We start from the raw sequence: 21,898 nt of genomic DNA, 5'->3' as shown, positions 1-21,898 counted from the left end.
TCTGTTTTCTATTAAGGGTCGAACACAGACGTTAGCCGTGCGCAAGGATGGGAATTATCTAGCCGGTGCTTTGACCCCAGCTGTCCTCGGCACGACCAGTCACACAAGTTCACAACAGAGAGTTCAGCAGAATTTGCAGTTTTCAACCCCGGAAAACAAATTAAAAAACAGAGCCTCGTCTCTATCTGTCAAGGTTACAGCGGATGGTACACCACAAGCCTGCAGGTGCAACAGCATAACTGAGGGTACCAGAAAGAGAACTTGCGTAACATAGGGATATGAGATGCAACATATTCACTGCATTATATGTATCAGGAGGAGGATGTGTGTGTCTTCCCATTCTTTAGACACAGCACAAGTGCTGTATTTGAAGGGCAGACGATATGAGTGTCTATTAGATTCAAAACAAACATTAAAAAAAAACTCTGAGCAAGGCTGTCTGGACATCTTCCTTCTCTCATTCCTTCGTTCGTCAACCAGGTCATAATAAGTAGTGACATTTATGGTAATCCACGTCAGGAGCAAGAATAATAACAATATGTTTTTAAAAAATATAACGAATAACCTTGAGATCAAAATCTAACAAATGGCATCAGTTCACTTGATTTTGGGACATTTTTCTGAAAAAAAAAAAAAAAAAAGGTTTTTAACTGTCTGTTTTATGTAAGCTAATTGATGTTGTTTAGGACACACTTTTACTTTAACAACTCAGTCTCATTAATACAACTAAACATTACAAATTCAAATATCAGTATAATGCTTATGTAAAATTACACGTAGGCAAATGGTTATTGAGAGCAAGATTCATTTGGTGTTGTCTTTCTGGCCACTTGCTAAATGTGAGCCGCTCTCCTTTTAGCTCTGCTTTGATCTCCACCACCTCCTGAGAGAAAATGATGGATCAGCTGCTTGATTTAGATGTTAAACGTACAATACGTCATTTCTGCAGCTAGGGGGCTCTCTATCAAAACAAAAGACAATAATTTTGCAGAGTGCTTTGTGGGGAGGAGCCTCTGCTTTGCTGCTTAAAGCCGGCTAGAGTGTCGGGCAGCTAAGACAGACTTGAGGAATGAACAGGTTCTGCTCTGATTGGATTAAAATAACTTTGTCTTTTAGGACCATTAAATGGATTTATCTTCAGTCTCAGTTTATCGACCTGACTGATCTCCTTTGTCACCGTTTAGGTGTTTATGTTACATTACTTTGACTGCTGAATGGAGCCGGATCGGAAATTTAGAAACATACACGCACGCACACACACACACACACACACACACACACACACACACACACACACACACACACACACACACACTCTCTCTCTCTCCTCGTGTGCCATGCTGACTAACGTTAGCTCACGGCTAATGTAGTAAAGTAATCTGGCTGTTTGTGGTGGATAAACACTGCATGACTAAGGTGAATAAACACAAATGATCCTGTGGTTAATAGCTTCCCTGGTGGTTAGTACGCCATTAAACAACCACCACTGCTGCTGAAAGTCTGTCTATCACTCACTCACTTATAAATGATCAGAAATACAGGATTGATATTGTAAATGAATAAGAACCAGGTCTTGCATTAGAGCAGGGTTTGAGAAAAGCAAAGACTTTTGACCATGAAAGATCTCCTGAGCTCTGCTCTGAGCCAGGTAACATGAAAGGCCCTTTCACACTTTACGAGAGCCCTCCAGACCAGAAAGGCCGCCCTTGCCTCCAGTGACACATACGGACCGTAGCAGCTGTCCCACCAGCGGCCGTCCGTCCACCAGAAAACAGACACTCCTCAAATACCCTGCTTATCCATGAGAACTATGACTGAACAACCTCAAGTGGAAAGTTTGTTATGCTAATGTGTTGAGGGACTGCAGGGAGAAGTGTCAAGCGTGAAGGATATATGGCTGCCGAGGCTAAATAGTTAGGCTGCCGTCCCAGCTCACAGCTTCAGCGCTGGTGCACTGAGGCAGTGCGTGCATGCTGCTTGCCAGAGGGCGGGAAGAGGGAGCGGGGTACACAGGAGCAGTGCGAGCCGTACCCCTCCTCCCTCTCAGTCGCTTTCTCTTTCCCTGACTTTGATGTAGCACTGCTGGTTATGCCATATTTTTCTTGGCTATTGAATCCGAATGGAAAAAACAATGTAACATAGTCCCCGTTGCTGCCCGAGTGCATATATTTAACTTTTTATGTGACTTTAAAAGATGGAGGAACTATTTGGAGGTGACACTGGCACTCTAATTCCCCCCCCCCAAATCCCTAACTCAACACAGAGCTCTTCTGCGAATGAAAAGTCTCTTCCACGCTCTTTAATGCGGACGCTCGCCTTTGTATGGAGGTAGTGACATCATCACTACAAGATGGGTTCATTATCAGCCACCTGATGACATGTGGGCAAGTCGAATTTGCTGTCATGGCAACGGAAACACTGCTGTATATACAACGCATATCTGCGTCTGAGGGGGAACGGTGCGCACTGATTTTACTTTAGCGCCACTGCTGCAGCATGGATTTTGCACTAGTGCACACATTCTACCTCAGGTAATGTATCTCTAGCACTCTTACTAAGATGAAGCAACACAGCAGTAGTACCGCTCTTATTAGCCTGAATTCAACCCATGCCAGACACACAACGGTTGCTCATAATATTAACCTTACATGACTATCCAAGAGAAACATGTTTCTACCCGCTCAGTTGCTGTTTCCCATCAATGAATCACACACACATTAAGAAGTATTCGTGTTTGCACTCTTTCGACAGTGATTACTTATGTTGTCAAATTTATAATAGCCTCTGGAATGGCATGCTGTAGTAGGCGTTGGGGTCACTGTGGGTGTAGCCTGCAGTCTGTGGCAGTGAACGTATCAGGCAACATTTGGGAAATCACAGACTGGATGAGGCTTTACAGTCACAGAGACCCGCAAGCTAAGGTTCTGTTTGGACCCATGAGAGTCTCTTTCCAGGCAGCTGTCGGTCTGGCCGGTGGCTCCTGACAGCAGTCGGGCGGTAACACTGGATCCAACGCAGGGGAGACAAAGTCAGCTGCCAGGGTTTACGTGACACTGCCAGTGGAAAGAGGGAGCATTTAGAATACATCAGTGGAAAGACCTTCAATAAAAACAGCTTTACCCTACTGATAAAAGAAGCTGTTGACAAAAAAAAAAAAAAAAATCTTACACAACAAATTTTTTACTGTTTTTGGTCCAGGTTGAAATATCTCACCAATTATTGAATGGACTGCCTGTAAATCTGGAACAGACGAGTCATGGTCCCCCACAGGACGGACCCTGGTAATCTCATGACTTTACCAGCAGAAATGTTTGTCTTTATGCAAACAGCGGCTATGTTGAAACTTTACATTGGACGTTGTTTTACGTTTCTTTACGATTTCAGTGTTATGTTTTGCCTTCTTCTCCACTTTGTTAGCATTAGAAGAAGATGATGTTTTGACTTGTATGATTCCGTTTGTGCAAACACGGTTGGAGAAAGTTGCAATGTCACATCAAAATATTCAGTGGTTTCACACTTACAAATGTTGTGTTTTAGATTTTAGTCGAGAACTGTGGATGAGGAAAAAAAAATACTGCATCCATACGTGGAAAAAGCCTCCGTCATCCTGTCTGTCCTACCTACTCTGTCACATTTCTGCCTGAAAAGCAGCATGATTCCGTGACAAAATTTAAATCATGTCTCTGTCTCCTTCCACTATTGTGATGTTGTAGTTACTGTCTCTGGAAACTCGTATTGAAAAAAAAATCCCTCGCGATCAAGACTTCAGTGAATTTTCCCCTAGAGAACAGCAGCAGACAGGGTACTGATGGCGATTATGTAATTATGTAATTTAGAGTGAAAAACATGTCTTTGTCACTTTCCATGATGCATGGTGGGTACGGATCTCAAGCACAACGTCACGATGAGTGCTGTCACGCCTCTTTTGGTTCTGCAGTGCCAGTGTGCTGTATGAAGTGTCACCCTGGAGCGGCTTGGCTCAGTGTGAAAAGGACCTCTTTCTCAGCCACTCTGTCACTTGTTTCTGCAATATCTAACTTCGGTGAGAGGGTCGAATTACAGCTTTACACACATTTACTTCAGAATTCAGAAGTTTTCAACACGTAAAATTGTTATGATGTAATTAGTTTTGTTTGTAGTTGGAACCTTCATTACATCTGACAAACTGCTACAGACCCCGTATTTGTATTATCGACAGTTGTGTTGCACTCAGACACTGTGGGGGGCGCCAAATCACACAAAATTTCAATTTCTACACGCTGTTGCTTGAAAAGTGAATTGCTCTTTTAAAGGTTGTGCTTGCATTATATTATGCCGTGATATTGTTTTTTGTATTAGTGGCATAAAATTACCTGAAAATGAAAAAAAAAAAAAATAACGTTAATAATAATGTTATTGTCACAGGTGCTGTACTTCGTGAATTAGTAAAATATCAGCATGCTAAAATGACTGACACTTGCTTTTTGGAGCCGATGAAAATACTGATATTAGTATATAAAAGATTCTTATATCGATATATTGGCCAATATATAGACACATTTTTGGTGGTGATCCCTCAAATATCACACACTTGTAACAAAGATACAGTATGTAACTGAGACAAGGTATTTTGACAAAAACTTTTATTGTCTAAAATGACACCAGTGCACTAAAAAGGGAAACATATGTCAAATTTCATATTTATAAATTATCCCTGGCACCTTTCTGCATTATAATCTCCACACAAAAAAGACACAAAAAAGGCAACATATACCTATATATCTGTGATACATCGATGTATTGGTCGGCTTTAACTGATAAACATACATAAGATAGTGAACACGGTAAACATTATACCTGCTAAATGTAAAAATGAGCATGTTAGCATGTTAGCATGGGACATACACTCTTTGGCCTGTTTTTTTTTTAAAATCTCGTCACCTCTTATTTTTGTGGACAAAAGCTACTGCTCACCTGAATGCTGTCTTTGTTAATATTCAGAACCTGCAGTAAATTAAACAGTAAGTGGCTGTTTATAATGGCAACAGACACACGTTTGTTGGTGTTCATTTCTATCATCACAGCTGATTACACAGTGTGAACCCTGGGGCGTGACGCAGAGTGGTACAAATTGGGAGGAAATTTCTTAACGGTATGAGTAACAACTTGTGAGACACATGTTTTAGGTATTATTTTTCAATTTTCATAAGCAATGCCAGCTAATGAAGTGTTCTCGCTGGCACGGGCGATAGTTTCAAAATGTGTGCCCTGGTCACCTGTCTGTCTGTCTGTCTGTCTGTCTGTCTGCCTGCACTTCAAAAGCATCAGATACAGCGACCCGTCCAGGTTTTCTTGGGGGTGCAGACGAGGTCAACAACACGTGCTATGACTACCAACCAGCCCCCTGCGGCTCGAGACTGCATCTGTTAAATTCCCCGCGAAAAAAACAAAACGGGGCAAAACACGGTCACTGCGTTTGTGTTGGTAACCCGGAGGACGAAAATACATTTTGCTTGTATCAGGGGACTTTAGTTGCGGTGGTTTGTTTACAACTCAGCCACCGCGCCACCTTTGGCTGCTTTCCCTCAAAATGCTTGGGAGCTCCGACTGCATTGCCAACTCAATAAGCTCCTTTCCACCCCCATACAGGTTAATGTCGCCTCCTTATACCTGGATGTTTCTTTGGCAGCGGCACCCCCCAACATTCACACATCTCCCTCATCTCTTTTACCTATGCTTTGTTTACCCTCCTGTCTGCTCCTCAGCCATCTTTCCTCCATCTTTCTCCCTCCCACATCCATCGCTCGCTCTCACTCTCTCCTGCTTGTCTATTTATTCCACTCTCGCCGTCGGCCTCGCTGCCCCTGTGTGTTCAGTTGGAGCCTGGAAACAGATTCCCTGAAGAACCTGCTCTGGAATCTCCTCTGCGATGATAACTCCAGACCCTTTCCATGCAGAACTGGGAAAACAGTCAAAACCACATTTTGTGTGTCATATTTTTTCAGAGAGGAAAGAGAAAACAAGCCGTTAAAGTTGTTTTTTTGCGAGCTTTGAAATGTAAATTATTGTCACAGATGAGGTCACCTCTGTGCTCGGGGCTTTCGGCAGAATATTTATGTGCGTGCGATCTTGGACGGCTCTCGTCTGTGTATGGTTCAAACGGGGTGCTCATGAACCACCGTACGCTTCCACAAGGGGAGACAGATGAGCTGTTGTCACCCAGATGTTTTTTTGTGCCACATTACTAGCCCGGTTCTTCGCATGATCTGGCTCGGTGCGAGCTGCCGACACTTGAGTTACCCTCTGTCCTCAGGTGAGTGTGAACTCTTCAGCAGGTAGGAAAATAAAGTTTGCTGGTTGTCGCCGTGCCGCCTGGATTTCTCATCATTTCCTTTTCATGCTGTAGGCAATAAGTCTTTAAGGTTTATGTCTGCTTCAGTAGTTCCATATCATTAATCCTGAGAGCGACTGACTGATGTGACATGGGGGTCAAATCGAGGCACAGAGGCGTGTATTCAAGAGGAAGAGTGGCAGACACGCATAGTGGAAGAAGACTGATTCGGTCCCACGTGAACCCGACACAGTTTGCGTCAGCACAGGGCTGGATCATCACAACCCAATGAGGCCTTCTGCTGTCTATTCCCTGCTGCACCATCACCATCGTTGAGTAATCTGTTTTCTGAGGCTGTACGGGGAAAAGGGGATGTTCACATATTCGTGTTCTTGCCATCATGAGTCCTCTCTGTCTGACACAAGCAGGAGAGAAAACAAGTCTTGTTTTCCGTCACCTGCTTAAATTCGTATCCTGCAGCAGCACACTCAGATGGAGGCTGTGCTCGCCAGTCAACGTCCTCCTCGTGTGTGGCATTGTGGAAAGAGCGCGAGCGTCCTTGGGGGGATGGCGGAGGCTGGCACACAATGCAATGCAAACAGCATCTAAACCTGTGAGATGATAGACTTTCCAGCTTCCACTCTGTGGCCGCTGCTGCTCCCTTTTCTTCTCCCCCCGTCTCTGTTTGTATCTTAACAACCGCCTCCAATAACACTTATTGATGCAACCAGTCGTATTTGTGTAAACCTGACGCGATGAAAGTGAGTCTGAGTGATGGAGGATTTCGCCTTTTGTTCTCACTCTCCCTCTGAGGAGAGAAAGGTTTATCTCCCGATCAGATTTTTCCATAATCAGTGTCAAAGATGTGGTTAAGTTTAGACGGAGCAGAGGCAGCGGCTCAGCTCTCAAAAGAGCCCCTGGAAGCAACAATTGCCCTTTGATGTCCCACTCCGCATATTATCGTGTGGTTAGACACAATGTTAAATTGCTCTATCACTTGGCAAAATGCAATTAATCTGTCTGATGACAAGCGCAGGGATCAAGAACAATGAAACCGATGGACCACTTTTTCAGCACAGATCCTGTTTGTATCTTGGCGGGTTTTTTTTTTTTTTTTACAGAAAATGGCCCCGTTGCGAGTGCATGACACGCACGTGGTGTAATGAAAAGCCTTTATTAAAACGCACATAGCCCGTCCATTGTGGCGTGGCCGTTGCAATTTCCATGATTGTTGAAGACACACAGGTCTCCACCCTCGAGCAGATTTATTTTCACACATGCTGGGTGAGGTGTCTGCAATTCCTCCCCACCCTGTCATTGTTTGTTCTGCTGTTTAAGTGTGAATTTGATCAGAGGCCAAGGCAGAAATATGTTTAAGGGCTTCTCCTCCTCCGCTGAGTGCCGCTTGCTGATGTCACACTCAGCCCTGACGGCTTTCCAGACGTCTGTAGTACGCTGTGTCCATCACCTTGAGCCTCTGTGCAGTCGTGCTTGGAGTCAGAACATTTGGCCGTTGTGACGCAAAAAAAAACAAAAAACGCAGCAATCCAACATGACTTATTCATACAGCATAATGCAGCAAAACAAGTTTTCCAGACAGTGCTCGAGGCGGTGCATTGGTGTTAATAGGTTAAAGGTAGAATGCATTAAGTCCTTCTCTGCCTTGTGTTCAGCTAAATTGCAAATGACGTCCATGCGACCGTGTTCTGTGAAGTCATAGCTGTGTTTTCGTGCGCTGGTCTGTCTCTCTAATTACTCCTGTGCCCACGTCTGATTTCTGCACACACGTACACTGTAAAAAGTCATTCTTGGAATCTAGTGGGACCAACTCATCTTTTCTAATTAACTTAAGATGAGTTATTCTAACTCGAAGTCTTTTGACTTGAAATGGTGAGCTGGATGAATGTTGTGTGCAGAGTTCAATCAGCGCATACAAATGAGTTGAATAAGAAAAATGATCAGCATGTTGGTTGACTCCCCAGCGTGCTTTGTTTGAGACCTTTCCTTTTTATAGTTTGAATATAACATACATCATGAAAACTTGTTGCGTGCCTTTAATACATTTTATGATAAGTCAGTCAGAAGTTCAAAACATGATTTTTTTGTAATAACAAAAAACCTTCTAACTATGATAGAGGTTAGTATTGATTTCAGTCTTTTATAGATTTTATAAAGGTGCTGCAAGTTGCTTCATGTTATGTCTCTGTGCTGATCCTGTGATCCTGGTGAACTACTGCTGCTGCACTTTGTGTGAAATAAAGAACTGACTCAAATCAACTGAATCAAATGTAAGAAGATGTACATTTATTTGTCATGATTGGTCGTTGATTTAACTTAATATCTTGAGTTACCTGAAGATGTATTTTCAAGTTTGGTTAACTTTAAATTGCCCCCCCCTCAAAAAACAAACAAAAAAAAACAAAACAAAAAAACCAAAACTAATAAGACTTATAAACTTATAAGAAGAAATCAAACCCAAATATTTAGGGCAGCAATTGAACTTAGACTTTTAAGTTGAAACAGCCCAGAATTATTTACAGTGTACCTTTTTCCTGAACGTGGGGCAACCTGGACGCACACCAATGACAATACGTTGGGATGAATGCAGACTTTTTCCAATATGTGCTCCCATATCGACTTCAAACGGATGCTCACATGATGGATTCCCCCGTCCAGACACTGAAGCATGCAGGGAATGAAATCCTATCAAAACTCAAGACTGCATCATCTTGCAAAAAAACATACAAGACAAACATTCCTCTTCCTCTCTCTCTCTCTCTCTCTCTCACACACACATACACACACACACACGCACACATGGAAACCTCCCAAATGAATCACCCTCCCAAGTGCGCAGCATCATCAGCATTCCCTGAGCTAGCCGTGACTGCAGAGCACAACTGCATGACATGAGAGTCTCAGGGGTCAAATGAAATGCACACTCTAAGTGCCACTTCATCTTCAAGGCATAACAGTGAGCAGCGGCTCGAGAGCAAACTCAAATAACACTAGACCTTGTCGGCCATTGTGCTCCTCTAAGCCTGCTTTGTGCTACGCTGTAAACCGGGGGCCTTTTGCACTTTTCTGCAGCCACGCATGACTTCTCCCCAAACGGGCTCTCGTCCAGCCCCTGCTGTCTGTTTATGTAGACTACCACCACCACCACTACCAGGGCGGCGTGGTATGCACCTCCAACAGGCTCCGCTCGCACACATCTCTGAGACGAGGAGTCTGCCTCGACCTGCTGATACGAGCTGTTTGTGTTTTACTCTCACACGGGGGTAAATGTTATGATTGAAAGGCCGTTACTATTTTGCTAGTCACAATGGCTTTGTAGTGGAGGGGGGTTTGCTGCCGTGCTGATGGATGGACGGCCGCTCCCTGCCTCCAGTGAGCGGTTGAATGAGAGAGGAGCTGTCATCGCCCAGCTGCCGACACCGTTGCCTGAAGAGAGAGAAAGACAGAGGAGGAGGCGGAGGAGGAGGAGGAGGAGGAGGAGGGAGGAGGGGAGGCAATGAGAGCAGGAACTGGATGGAGAGCCAGCAGCAGACGACGTGTTGAAGTGGGAGATGTTAGGGAAAGGAGCAGGCCCGGGGGAGAAAAGAGAGCGGAGAACATGTGTGTGATGGAGGAGAGGAGGTCAGAATTGGGTGCAGCACACCTCACACCCCTATCCCAGAAGGCAGCGCAGAGAGGGAGTCTGCATTACGTAAAAGGGGGAGAACAGGTGGGACTGTGAAACACACAAAGCCTCCCTACGCAGCCTGTGATCAACAGTCCTGCTGGGCTGTTAGAGTCCACGGTTAAATGCTCCAGTGACTCTGGGGTCCCATGACATGATGAAAAGTTTCACAGCACTCAGTAATGGGGGAGACTATTTCACTGGCTGTTACGCATTGTTCTGGACGGCCACGTCAGAGGATGACGGTATGCCATAAATCTTGGGAACAAAAGGAGTAAATGGGTGAAGCAGCATCTCTCTGAAGGGACGGAGGAGGAATTAATGGGGTATATTAAAGATGAGAGTCGCACACTCATAAACAGAGATCAGCGCTCGTGGTGACATCAGCCGCGTTGGTTGTCTTGGCGTGAGATCAGTTTGTTTCTGCTTGGCTTACAAAGATAACTGTGAGCCATAAAAACTGAAGTCTGTGTTCAAACAGGTCTAATTACCAGGCTAATTGGACACCTTGATGTGAGCACAAACTGTCATTTAGTCTCAGTAACCTGAAAAAAAAAAAAAAAAAACCCTTTGATGCAGATTTAAACACTCACACAGTGGGATTGAACACCGCTAATGAGTTCGCATTAAACCAACATTTGACTACAACCACATTCATGTTCACATTTGGGATTCTCTGAAGAGCGACGATGAAAGGTGTGTTGCAAGCTGCTCAGAAGATGTGTGGCTGCAGGGCTGCAGGTTGTTGGCTTCTCAAACAGTCTCACAGCGCCTCCTATTGGTGACCGCCGCAAAGTGCACGTGCTTTTGACGCCTCACCCCACAATGTAGTGAAATGAATTTCAAGTGAACAATTAAAGAAAAATCATTTTGACCATTTGTGAGCATGAAGTGTTTGCAAAAAAAAAAGTGAAAACTGATTTTCTGCTCTCCGTCGTACAATTCTTGTTTGGGATTCTTCTTTCATTGGTTGCCTGGAACAACAGAGAGGATGTCAAGATGGAAAGGGGCTGTGGAGAAGAACTGTAAATTGTTTATTTTCCTGTCCAAAGCAGAAAGTTGCACAGCTTTTTGTGTCTGTAACAGTAGTGTGAAAGAGCTGTGAAGTGGAGGCAAGTCAGTTGTGTATCCTTATATAACAAATTCGCCTCAGGGGGCTTTACAGTGTGCACAGCTTGCGAGGACAGAGGATGTCATTTAATGAGGAAAAATGGATGAAGCCTCAGGAAAAGCAGCGGAGGAGGAATCCCTCTCCCAGGACGGACAGATGTCACGGAGGCAGAGGACAGTTTGCGATCGTATAACCGGCTCCTCTGATCTCCACGGTGAGACGAGATGATGAGAGGTTGTGTCATGCCACCTCTCCAAGTTTTTCTTTAAGCCTCTCTATTTTGGGGTGATTGCAGAAGCCTTGCAGAGAATTTGAACTTGAGAAAGGAGAATGATCTGCAGCTCAGCCTCAGCAAGATAAAAAAAAAAAAAAAATGTTAGTTCACTTCCAAAGTTCAGCGAGTGTGACTATTTTTCTTACATGCTTGGGCCTTTAGTTTATTCCTCATACCAGCCTTTTATTCACACCATCATTCCCGCGCTTGCTCAATCATAAATCCTGCTTTCATTATCTGGGACTGTCACTGATGTATTTATGTGAATATTTAACGAAAGATCAGAAGCACCTGGATGTGGCTGTGGTCTTCCTGATCGTAAAAATACAACACAGACATGCAATAAGAAAGTACAAACTATTTAGAATTTACAGTGAAAACACGCTGTGCAGACACATGACAAGAAAAATGAAGGATCAGGTAATAGTAAGTACAAGTAATACTATCATGTAAGGAAATAGTTTTTCCTACTATATGGAAAGGTATTCAGTAGCACAGTGACACACCTACATTGTTAAGGCCTATCATGCTGCTGCCAATTACTCGTTAATTGATTCTCTGGCTTTACTTCCCTTATGCTGCTGTTTTCACGCCCCCCTCCACCTCCCCATCACCAGTGTCATCATTTCATAAGCCTGTTGGTCTCAACAGAGTCATCAGCCACCACCATGGTACAAGTCAGGGCCCACCACACTGTATAGTTTTAGCAAAAATGGCTTTCTTAGAAGACTCAGTCACATCACATCTCATCTGCAGTCATGAAATGTTCCTTTACCTCATTCATTTGTTTCTCCCAACCACGAGTCAGCAGCTGCTTGAACCTATAGATAATGGTAATAATAATAATAATAATAATAATAATAATAATAATAATAATAATAATAATAATGGCATGAAAGAATTTAATCATAACATTTCTTACAGAACAATAAAGAGAAGTAAAAGTAAAATAAAACACGAGGAGAAAGTGAATTTTAAAAAAAAAAAAGTGTCTTCAGATCTGAGCAGAAGCAAACAACGGAAGAAAGTTCTTCTCGATGAGTCTGTTCAGTATACGATGTGCATCTCATCAATCGCTCCTTCGGCTTTATTAGCTCTGGTGTTTGGGGGAGGCAGCATCGCGACAGGGGAGGCAGACAGGATAAACAAAGTGAACCGGCTGGCTGTCATAGGGCTGAACCTGACACCCTAGAGACAGTAACACACAATCCTTTTTTGCCGCACAGGAAAGCACCTACAGCATCCGCCTAATACCTCAAGGGTGTGACATGAAGCCACTGTGCAAATATCAATCACAACTTCCAACACTGTCTGACGCTGAAGACGCTCACACATCAAGGCCACTATAGAGAGATGAAGCAGCCACCCACACATATTGCACCCCATCAGTGATACTGCTTCCTTGCACAGTTAATGTAAAGTATATGATATTCTGTAACCCATTAATGTGAATATATATATATACATATATATACACACAAATACTGTTTCCACTATCGTGTTACTGTTTGTTGCTACAATGCACCAAGTTACCTCACAGCATCATTAAAGTTTAATTTATTTCAGTCATATTTAAAGGTTGAGCTGTGTGTAAATTGGGTAAGGGCAGGGATCCTGCAGTATTATCACATTACATTCAAATAAGAAACAACCCCTGTAATGATGATGTAATTCACCGAGCATTTCAAAGGAGAAGGGGAACATTATTCTTTATGTTAAAAGTAAATTAACTGCAGCAGCACAAAGAATGCTGATCCAATTAGGCGATTTCTTGTCTGTGTGTGTGTGTGTGTGTGTGTGTGTGTGTGGCCTGCAGAGATCTGGACAGAAATCCAGCTGGTTGTGTAACTTACAAGTGAAACAGACGCGAGTAAACAAAAGGACGTAATTAAAAAAGTGCTCTTTAACTCAAATCAGTTCCTGGTTCAGCTGGGAACCTATGTATCTCTCTCGCCTCAGCTCTCTAATGTCCATTATCGAATTAATGCAAGCTGTAGACTGGAGCTGTGGTGGTGGAACAAGCATGAATTGAGGGGTTGGTGGTTCACTTCCCACATCACTCTGGCCGCATGGCAAGGCATTATCAGAACATCACAGAGCCCGTAATGGCTGCCAAATGCAGACAACAAAAATGTTTAGTTAGAAGATAAAGTAAATTATACATACAGAGTCTATACAGTGTATTTACTGCACATTATAGGTTGAATGATTATGCAAAAACTACTAATGAATAGACCCCAATAGCTTTTGGTGCAGATCCTGAAAATGAAATGGGTCCATTTGGACTTTTCACCACTTTCTAACAGTTTACAGACCAAACAACTACAGAGTATATATATATTTTAGAGGTAGTAATATGAGGAGTTCATGGCAATCTTAAATATTTACTGATTTGGGTAAAGGTTCTTCTCAATGTGCCAGTGAAATGGAGTAAAATAAACGGCTACATCTAACTAAAGTGTTTCATGTATAAGACAAAAGTGAAACACTGATCGACTGGTCGGTTCCTACACTTAATGCAGATTTTAGTGCATTGAATTTACCTTTGAAAACTGCAGAAGCTTAAACCGAAGCAGCTGAATGGAACGCAGCCATCATTAGTTTGATTGTTTATACCTTCTGCAGCATGATCCCAGGACACAGCTCTAGCTCCTGGAGCGCGGTGAATCGCTCACCGATGTCACTGATGGATAAATCCCAGGGATGGTAGTCGAGCGCAGATAAAAGCAGAGGTTAGATGGAATATGGCTCTCTCCAGAGGTTTGAGGTGCTGTCAAAGGGTTTTCTCTTGGATACCTGTGCTTATAATAACCTCCGTGGTGTTGTGGTCGTATTACGCCTACGTATTTGAGCTATGTCTGTGTAAGTATGAGAAACTGGGCTCGTTTCGTTGTGATTTTGGACCGTTTAAGTGTGGACATCGCAGATTGCCGCACAGCAGTGTTGACAAAAATAACGTTATAGACCGAGCAGCAGCTAGCAAACTAGGCGGAAGTGGCTCGGTGTGTGTCTTTTAGTTTGGTTACCGTGACATTTTGCCTTTAAAAAAGTGAACATTTTTTCCCCGTTGGCGCTAATGTTAAGAGGTTTAGTGTTAACTCCGTGTTCAGAGGAATACTGGCTATTGTTGTTCCTCTTAGCTCCGACCTGTCAATCTGGCTAGTCGTGTTAGCCGGTAAATGTCGTTCCTCTTTTGAATAACCAAAGTATTGCCGATGGTAAATTGATCTGCTGTTGCTCGTCTCTGACATCCGGCTTGTGGTTTCATTTTTTTTTTTTTTCTCATGTTCTTGTTTTTACAGTTACACTCACCAACACATTGGAAAAAGGCGAGTTACCCATTAATCTTTTGTACTACAAGCAGCGCTCGCTGCTAAACACCACATTAAGTAAATGTTGTATTTGTTGTGTAAATAACTGTGGCTGTTGTTTTGTGCTTTCAGTGGCCTATCTGCTGGTTTTTCATGTTTGTTTTGTGATGTTCTCCTGGACCTACTGGAAGTCCATATTTACCCCTCCTGCATCACCATGCAAAAAGGTACCCTGAACACAATGTTACTGATTTATTATTCTACCGCACAATAAGTTTGCAATATGAAACAAATGTGGTGTCGATCACAATGCGTGTTGTTCTAGTTTCAGCTGTCATACTCAGACAAGCAGAGATACGAGATGGAGGAGAGGCCAGACGCTCAGAAGCAAATCCTGGCTGAGATCGCAAAGAAACTGCCCATCTTTACTCGAGCTCAGTCTGGAGGTAAGCTCTCCTGTCAAGTAATTGTTATTTTTCTCCTGCAAAGACATCATCAATATCTTACTATTAGGACTGCAACTAGCGAGTGGTTTTGAAATCGATTAGTCTAAAAGATATTTTAAAAATGTGAAAAGTGCTTCTCAGAATTCCCCAGAGCTCAAGCTGATGTCCTCAAATTACTTCTTTTGTCCAACCAACAGTCCAAAACCTAAAGACCCTTTATTAAGCATTATAAATGACCAAGTAAAGGCACAAATCCTCACATTTAATTAGCATTTAACATCAAATATTGCCTTTTTCTGCTTGAAAAATAGCTGAAATGATTAATTGGTTATCAAAATAGACGACCAATTCATTGGCTAATCAATGCAGCTGTAAATATGACCTCAAAACCAGATACAGTAGGCACAATCTGTCATCTCGCACATAATTTGTGTGCGTTGAAAGCCTGTAGGCTAGGGCAATTAGCTCCATGTGTGCTCCTGAGCATCCCTATCCAGAGTAATCAGCCAATGTATCTCTTTCATTAGTGCTGATTGCTCAGACTAAGTTCTAGGCTGCAGGAAGTACGGGAAGGGTTAGCTCAGCTCCGATGTCGCTCATTCAACTGGCCATCCTCTTGTCTCCAGCTATCAGGTTCTGCGACCGCTGCCAGGTACTGAAGCCTGACCGCTGTCACCACTGCTCGGTTTGTGAAACGTAAGTCACTCTTTCCTCCTCAATCCATTCATCTAGAGAGGTTACCCGATGCAAGGGGATATTTGTTGGCCGGCGACTGTTGTGATAATTAGAAGGTGTTGCTTTGTTGGCACACTATCTCTCAGAAAGAATATCCTAATGATCAATCAGAGCAGAGGTTCATCAGAAAGGAACCAGCAGACCACTGTCAGAGGAGGTAAAAGTTGGAGTGGAAGACAGATGAAAACAAGAGTTTTATGATGCAAGAATGGTATTAAGGCAATTTATACTGTCATCATGATATGTAGAAACAAAAATACATTTTCTTTTAAAGATGTGTCTTGAAGATGGACCATCATTGTCCCTGGTAAGTAGGAACTTCCCCTATGTTTCCCTCTTAAGTGGAATTTATACATGAATTTTGATATGACAGAATATTCTTTGTCTTTTAGGGTGAACAACTGTGTGGGCTTTTCAAACTACAAGTTTTTCCTGCTTTTCCTCTCCTACTCCATGCTGTACTGTGTATTCATTGCAGCAACAGTCTTTCAGTATTTCCTGAAATTCTGGGTGGTGAGTGGCATCCGTCTAAATTATCACTCGTGCTCAGCGTCTGATAACGGAGTCATATGACCAGTTTGATTTGCACAAAGTCAGCACTGTTGCAGTTCTGCAACATTAGAGAACTCAAGCCTCTGTCGTGAGTTATACCTTTTTAAAGCCCACAATTTTTCTCAAGTTTCTCCTTCTCCTGTTTCTTTCTCCCAGGGGGACTTGCCAAATGGGCCCGCAAAGTTCCATGTCCTCTTCCTCATGTTTGTGGCGCTCATGTTCTTCGTCAGTCTCATGTTCCTCTTTGGCTACCACTGTTGGCTGGTGGCCAAAAACAGATCAACTTTAGGTGAGGGTGTACATATTTATCAGAAAACCCTCTTCGTTCTGCTCATTAAGCTGCTTTCTCACTACCTAAATGACTTATGAATTATTTGCCTTGAGGAACTCTCGTTATGAATGTCCTTTGTTAAAGGAGATGTGGAGAATTGAAGCATCACCTGTTTTCCTATTCTAGAGGCCTTCTCAGCTCCTGTTTTTGTCGCTGGACCAGACAGAAATGGCTTCAATGTCGGTATACGCAGAAACCTGCAGCAGGTATTTGGAGAGGACCGGAGGCTGTGGTTCATCCCTGTCTTCACAAGGTGAGGAAGATGCATAATTATCTGATTCTTGTCTTGCTCATTTTCAGTGATGCTGTTCTTTTTGCATTTGTAATGCACCTCTTTTAGAATGTCCTCTGTAAGAGTTGACACAGTGGTTTACAGTAGACACAGTTAAAATACAGACGCAGAGAACAAAAATACCTTTAATAATAGAAATAATCAATCATTTAATGAAATACAGTAGATGTAAATGGCTAATAGGATAGACAATATAAAGTTGAGTTGTTTTTAAATGAAGAAGTCTTGGTAAAATTGTCAAATGAGGGATGGGTCAGCCGATGGGATTAGGTAATGGTCATGGTTTCTTAACAAGCTTTTGTCATCTTTTGTTCAATGAACATGTCAGCCAGGGGAACGGCCACTACTTCCCCTTGAAGAATCGGAGTTCTGAGTCCCGGAACCCCTTATTAGCTAATGAGGACATGTGGGAGGAGTCAGATGACGGCTCTGAAGACGGAGACCTGGGTGAGTCACTTTAATTTAGTCATATGAATATTACATTATTATAACCCACACTGAGGGGTGAGTATTACCACAGTAAATGTGCTATTTTGTGTTCCAAACAGTTAATAACAAAAAAGTTAGGATGCTGTGTCAAACATAAATAAAACCTGCTACAAAAATTCCCCAAAATACAAAGACAATATCATTGTTTTACCTCATCTTCATTCATTTTAAATGAACATTCTGAATTTGATGCCTGCAACATGTGTCAAACAAGTTGGGACAGGGACAAAGACTGTGAAGGTTGTGGAAATGTTCAAAAAACACCTCTGTGGAACAGTTTCAAAGATCAGCTGTTCACAAACAAGGGTGGGGTGAGGCTCACCATGTTGTGAAATACGTGAATGTATACAGGATATTACTACACAGGCTCAGAAAAACTGTAAACCATTTTGTAAAACCATTGTTGCCAGAAACAGTTCACTTGTAAATGACTGCATTCTGTGTTGTTTTATGTTTTACACTGCACAACAACAACAACAACAACAACAACAACAACAACAACAACCAGAAAAACTGAATTTTTGCCTCTCAGCACTTCTATCAACACTGTGGCTTTATTTTCAAGCAACAGCCTTGGCCATGTACCACAATGTTAACATGATTTTAAAGTTTTCTTAAAAAGAGTTGAATGTGAAATTGTAGTTTGTAATTTAGTATAGTGTAACCGTATTTTTGAAACTACTTTGAATGATGTTAAGATGAAATTTTAGTAAGCTAAATTAAGGTTAGAATCTTAATGAGTCTCTTGTCATGCCTCGTGTCCCACTAAGATCATCATAATCTTATTAACATACTCAGTCCTGCTAATGAGGTTAATAAACTACAGCAAATCATGCATTACAAATCCAAAATGGTTATTGTTTCAATACACTTAGCTTGAGATGAAATGTGGCAAGCATTATTGTCACTGCAAACCCACTGATGCATCTGCCACATATAGAAAATACCACTAATAACCCGACCACATATCAGAGCCATTGCTGGCACAGCTCACAGAAATGTACAATATGATTGTGTAGAGCTGTTTTCCAGATACGACCTAATCATTCAGCCAATAACTGTTTTTGTTTTGGACAATTTTCACCTCTCCGATTACTTTGCACTTGGTGAGGCTGTAAAATAAAATCAAATGCAAATGCGGTTACCTCCTTACTTTTACTTTAATCTCAAACATGACATGGATTTCCTTCCCAAACAAAGTTTTCTAGGTCCTATTTCAAACATGAAAACAAGTAGAGTCACTGTAAACTGCATCACACTCTGAAATGCCCTAGTTATTAGTAATGTATTCTTTAGAAACCTTATTAGCACATTTAAATATGATGATGAAATAATGAGTCAACTTGATCTCTTCAAATTTAAAATACAAATGCAGATTATCTAGATCCATCTTAGACCCCATCATTTTTTCATGAATCAGTTTTTCATGGTCCCAGTACTGAGCGCACAGATAACAAGCTAGTGACAAGAATCTTCTGAAAGTCACCCTCCAGCAGCCACTATAAGCAGTTAGGAGGATGCACTGTTACCTTTGGGAAGGAAAGCTTGGAGACAAACAAATGTGCGTCCAACAACTGCACGTGTTGATATTCACATTCAGTAATCTGGAGGCACCAATCTTCCCCTGCACAACAGTTTGCAGTGTTTGGATTCTAAGCTTTATATTTTGCTACCACCTGGTGGTCACATGCAACGCAATGTTAACAACTGTATGAGCTGAATCGATCACAACAAACACTCTGAATAAATAATACAAGCTGACCTTTTTCTTTTTCTCTCTCTTTTTCATTCCAGTTGAGGACCAAGACCCCTCCGTTACCATAGAGATGGGGGAGTAGTCATTTAATCAAAGGACGATTACCACTGGTACAGAGGATGTATAATAATATCACACACACTGTGTACCACGAGGCAAATGCATTCCAAATCATGCGGATGTTCAGACACTGAAAAAAAATACGAAGGGGGCCAAACGTGTGGATTAGAAGCTGCATTTGGATTGTCATTGCCACTTTAAACCGGGTGTTTTACATAATGTTGTATAGATGAACTCAATGGACAACCAGTAGCATCAACTCTCCTCACCTCTCCTGGAAAACAATATAAGTTTGATTCGGATAATAATAATACCTCACACCAGTGGTGGAATGTAACTAAGTACATTTACTCAAGCACTGTGTTCTTGCTTTACATGAGTAATTCCATTTTCTGTTACTTATTACATTTTACTCTACTGCATTGAGTTGATACATTTAGTTACTTTGCAGATACTTATATAATACAAATAAAAAATCAAGTTATAAATTATGTTGCACTATTATAGATGAAGCTACCCAGCAGTATATAACGTAAATCAAGTGAGCTCCATCTTTACCAGAAGCAACACTGAAGTGATGTATACATTAACACATCAATAATTACAAGTAATCCAGTTACATATATATTTATTATTCTGAAATGGGGCCGTTCTGCACTTTTAATTTTAGTACTTCAAGTATTGGATGCTTATACTTCTGTACTTGTACTTAAGTAACATTTTGAAGGCAGGACTTGTAAAAGGGTATTTTTAGACTGTAGTATTGACAGTATACTTAAAAAGATCTTCCTCCACCACTGCCTCACACACAAAAAAGACAACCGCTATTTCCTGTTCCATGGGTGATGTGTCTCCCTCTGGTTGTTCATCTCAAGGCACTGGCATCTATGGGATTATAGATTGCTGTAACTTTGGAAGCTTCTGTCCGGCGCTGTACTGTTTTATAGTGTCAGTGTTTGGCTGCAAGTTCACAGTGTTGCACCTTAGACCTCAACCCCATAACGCTCCGGAGGCGCCTTGTATAGATCTGGCTTCCTGGTCTCTAACAGTTTGGGTCGTGCAGCATAACAGCATCAATATAACGGAACAACATTAAGATTTTACTTTTTTTCACTGAATATTAACATATTAGAGTAACTGACTTGACCATTGCCTTATTAATATATTTATTGTTGTGTTTTGGGAGAGCATCTCTCCAAAGAATGTATCCACCCTGCTTGTGAATAGACTGTGCCAACATCTTAGGCACCTATTTATGGAAGAACCTCTTAAAGGCTTTTAGTTAAGCATTTTGTCATTTCATTTTGAGTTGAAATGCCATTGCTAGTGTCTAATGGCACTGGGGACAGGAATAAAATTAAAAACAGTCTAAATTTGTGGCTTGGCTTCATAGCTACAACTCTATATATTTGTAAATGAATAGGGATGCACTGATATATCAGCCAATTATCGCTTTTTTTGCAAATGTGCTCACATCCTCCAATGGCAGTGGCTGATGTTTATCTGTTTTCTAACATCAGTTTTGCGCTAGCTCATTCATGAGCTCCTGGCTCAGAACATCCCTGCCATCAATGTACAAGGCTTTTTGAGTACTAACATTTTTTTTATATCAGTGTGTAGGTAGTTGGATAGTGGGCTGAAAAGAATTTTGGATCAATTGTTATATATAAAACAAACCCTTTTTTCATATGAAAGACAGTTATTATAGAGGTTTTTTCATAAATTCCACAGATCCAGATTCCAAATTTGTACTCAAAGCTGATGTGATGAAAGACTGTATCTCTTCAAGACAGTTATTTTTTTAGACTTGCACAAAAGAGAGTATAAATAACAAATGTTACACAACAACAAAAAAATCAGCATTACCTAGCCACCAAATATGCTATTTAAAACATAAATATCAACCCATAATCTCACAATCGGTGCATCCCTAAAAGTGTATGTTGAAATCTCAGTATTTAGTCAATTTTAAAGGTGCAATATGTAAGAATTTTAGTTGAAAAAAAAAAAAAAAAATTATTAACAGACTCTGAAGAATCAACAGTTTTGACATCATGAGATGTCTCCTGAAGTTAGGATGCTAACCAGCTAACCCCGGTCCATACTGGTCCAATGCTCCTGTGCTCGCAATGTAAACACCAACACATCCAAAGTAATAGCTAACTGAGCTAGCTAGCTAATGGTAGCCTCATTTAGCAGCAGTTTGTGGTTATTCTGATGATGCGCTGCCCTAAATTTGTTTCAAGTATGAATTTGACAGGATTCTTACATATTGCACATTCTAATATGGTGTTTATCATTTTTTCAGCAAAGTCATATCCTGAATATACTGTATATTATCACAGTGATGTTAGCTTCATTCCTAATTTGATGCAGTGATTAAGTTTTTCAGTCCTGGATGAGCTTATATGAGACATACTGTGAAAACATTTATTATTACAATCTTGTTTTCTACCATATCAGCCATCCTGAGTACAATTACACTTCTGTGTGGATGCAGAGTGATAGGAAAATGAAAAAAAAAAAAATCAGCGTTCACAAAATCATAC

General features: G+C 41.6%; 1 protein-coding gene and 1 long non-coding RNA gene across 2 annotated transcripts; one reads left to right on the top strand and one right to left on the bottom strand.

Moving 5' to 3' along the window:
* Window positions 1–2,717: 2,717 nt before the first annotated feature.
* On the bottom strand, window positions 2,718–14,070 carry LOC119007268. The gene is made up of 4 exons (XR_005071079.1): window positions 13,921–14,070; window positions 12,153–12,198; window positions 8,856–8,989; window positions 2,718–3,053 (listed from the first exon to the last, which is right to left on the bottom strand). It is a non-coding gene; the product is annotated as an uncharacterized LOC119007268 (long non-coding RNA).
* zdhhc15b (zinc finger DHHC-type palmitoyltransferase 15b) lies at window positions 14,049–21,374 on the top strand. Its single transcript, XM_037076817.1, has 11 exons — window positions 14,049–14,239; window positions 14,680–14,706; window positions 14,821–14,915; window positions 15,014–15,134; window positions 15,761–15,830; window positions 16,144–16,176; window positions 16,262–16,382; window positions 16,578–16,710; window positions 16,879–17,005; window positions 17,373–17,491; window positions 19,328–21,374. Exons 1-11 carry the CDS (start codon window positions 14,122–14,124, stop codon window positions 19,369–19,371), a joined length of 1,008 nt encoding a protein of 335 aa, XP_036932712.1. The 5' UTR covers window positions 14,049–14,121; the 3' UTR covers window positions 19,372–21,374.
* The last annotated feature ends 524 nt before the right edge of the window (window positions 21,375–21,898 follow it).

This window comes from Acanthopagrus latus, chromosome 18, assembly GCF_904848185.1.
Source record: "Acanthopagrus latus isolate v.2019 chromosome 18, fAcaLat1.1, whole genome shotgun sequence".
Classification (NCBI taxonomy): Eukaryota; Metazoa; Chordata; class Actinopteri; order Spariformes; family Sparidae; genus Acanthopagrus; species Acanthopagrus latus.
This window is presented reverse-complemented; position numbering and strand designations above follow the sequence as displayed.

Coding starts and splice junctions, on each gene's coding strand:
- zdhhc15b (XM_037076817.1), top strand. CDS start 14,122: ATGGCTCTCTCCAGAGGTTTGAGGTGCTGTCAAAGGGTTTTCTCTTGG. Junction 16,177..16,261: donor ATGGACCATCATTGTCCCTG/GTAAGTAGGAAC, acceptor TTTGTCTTTTAG/GGTGAACAACTGTGTGGGCT. Junction 17,006..17,372: donor TTCATCCCTGTCTTCACAAG/GTGAGGAAGATG, acceptor TGAACATGTCAG/CCAGGGGAACGGCCACTACT.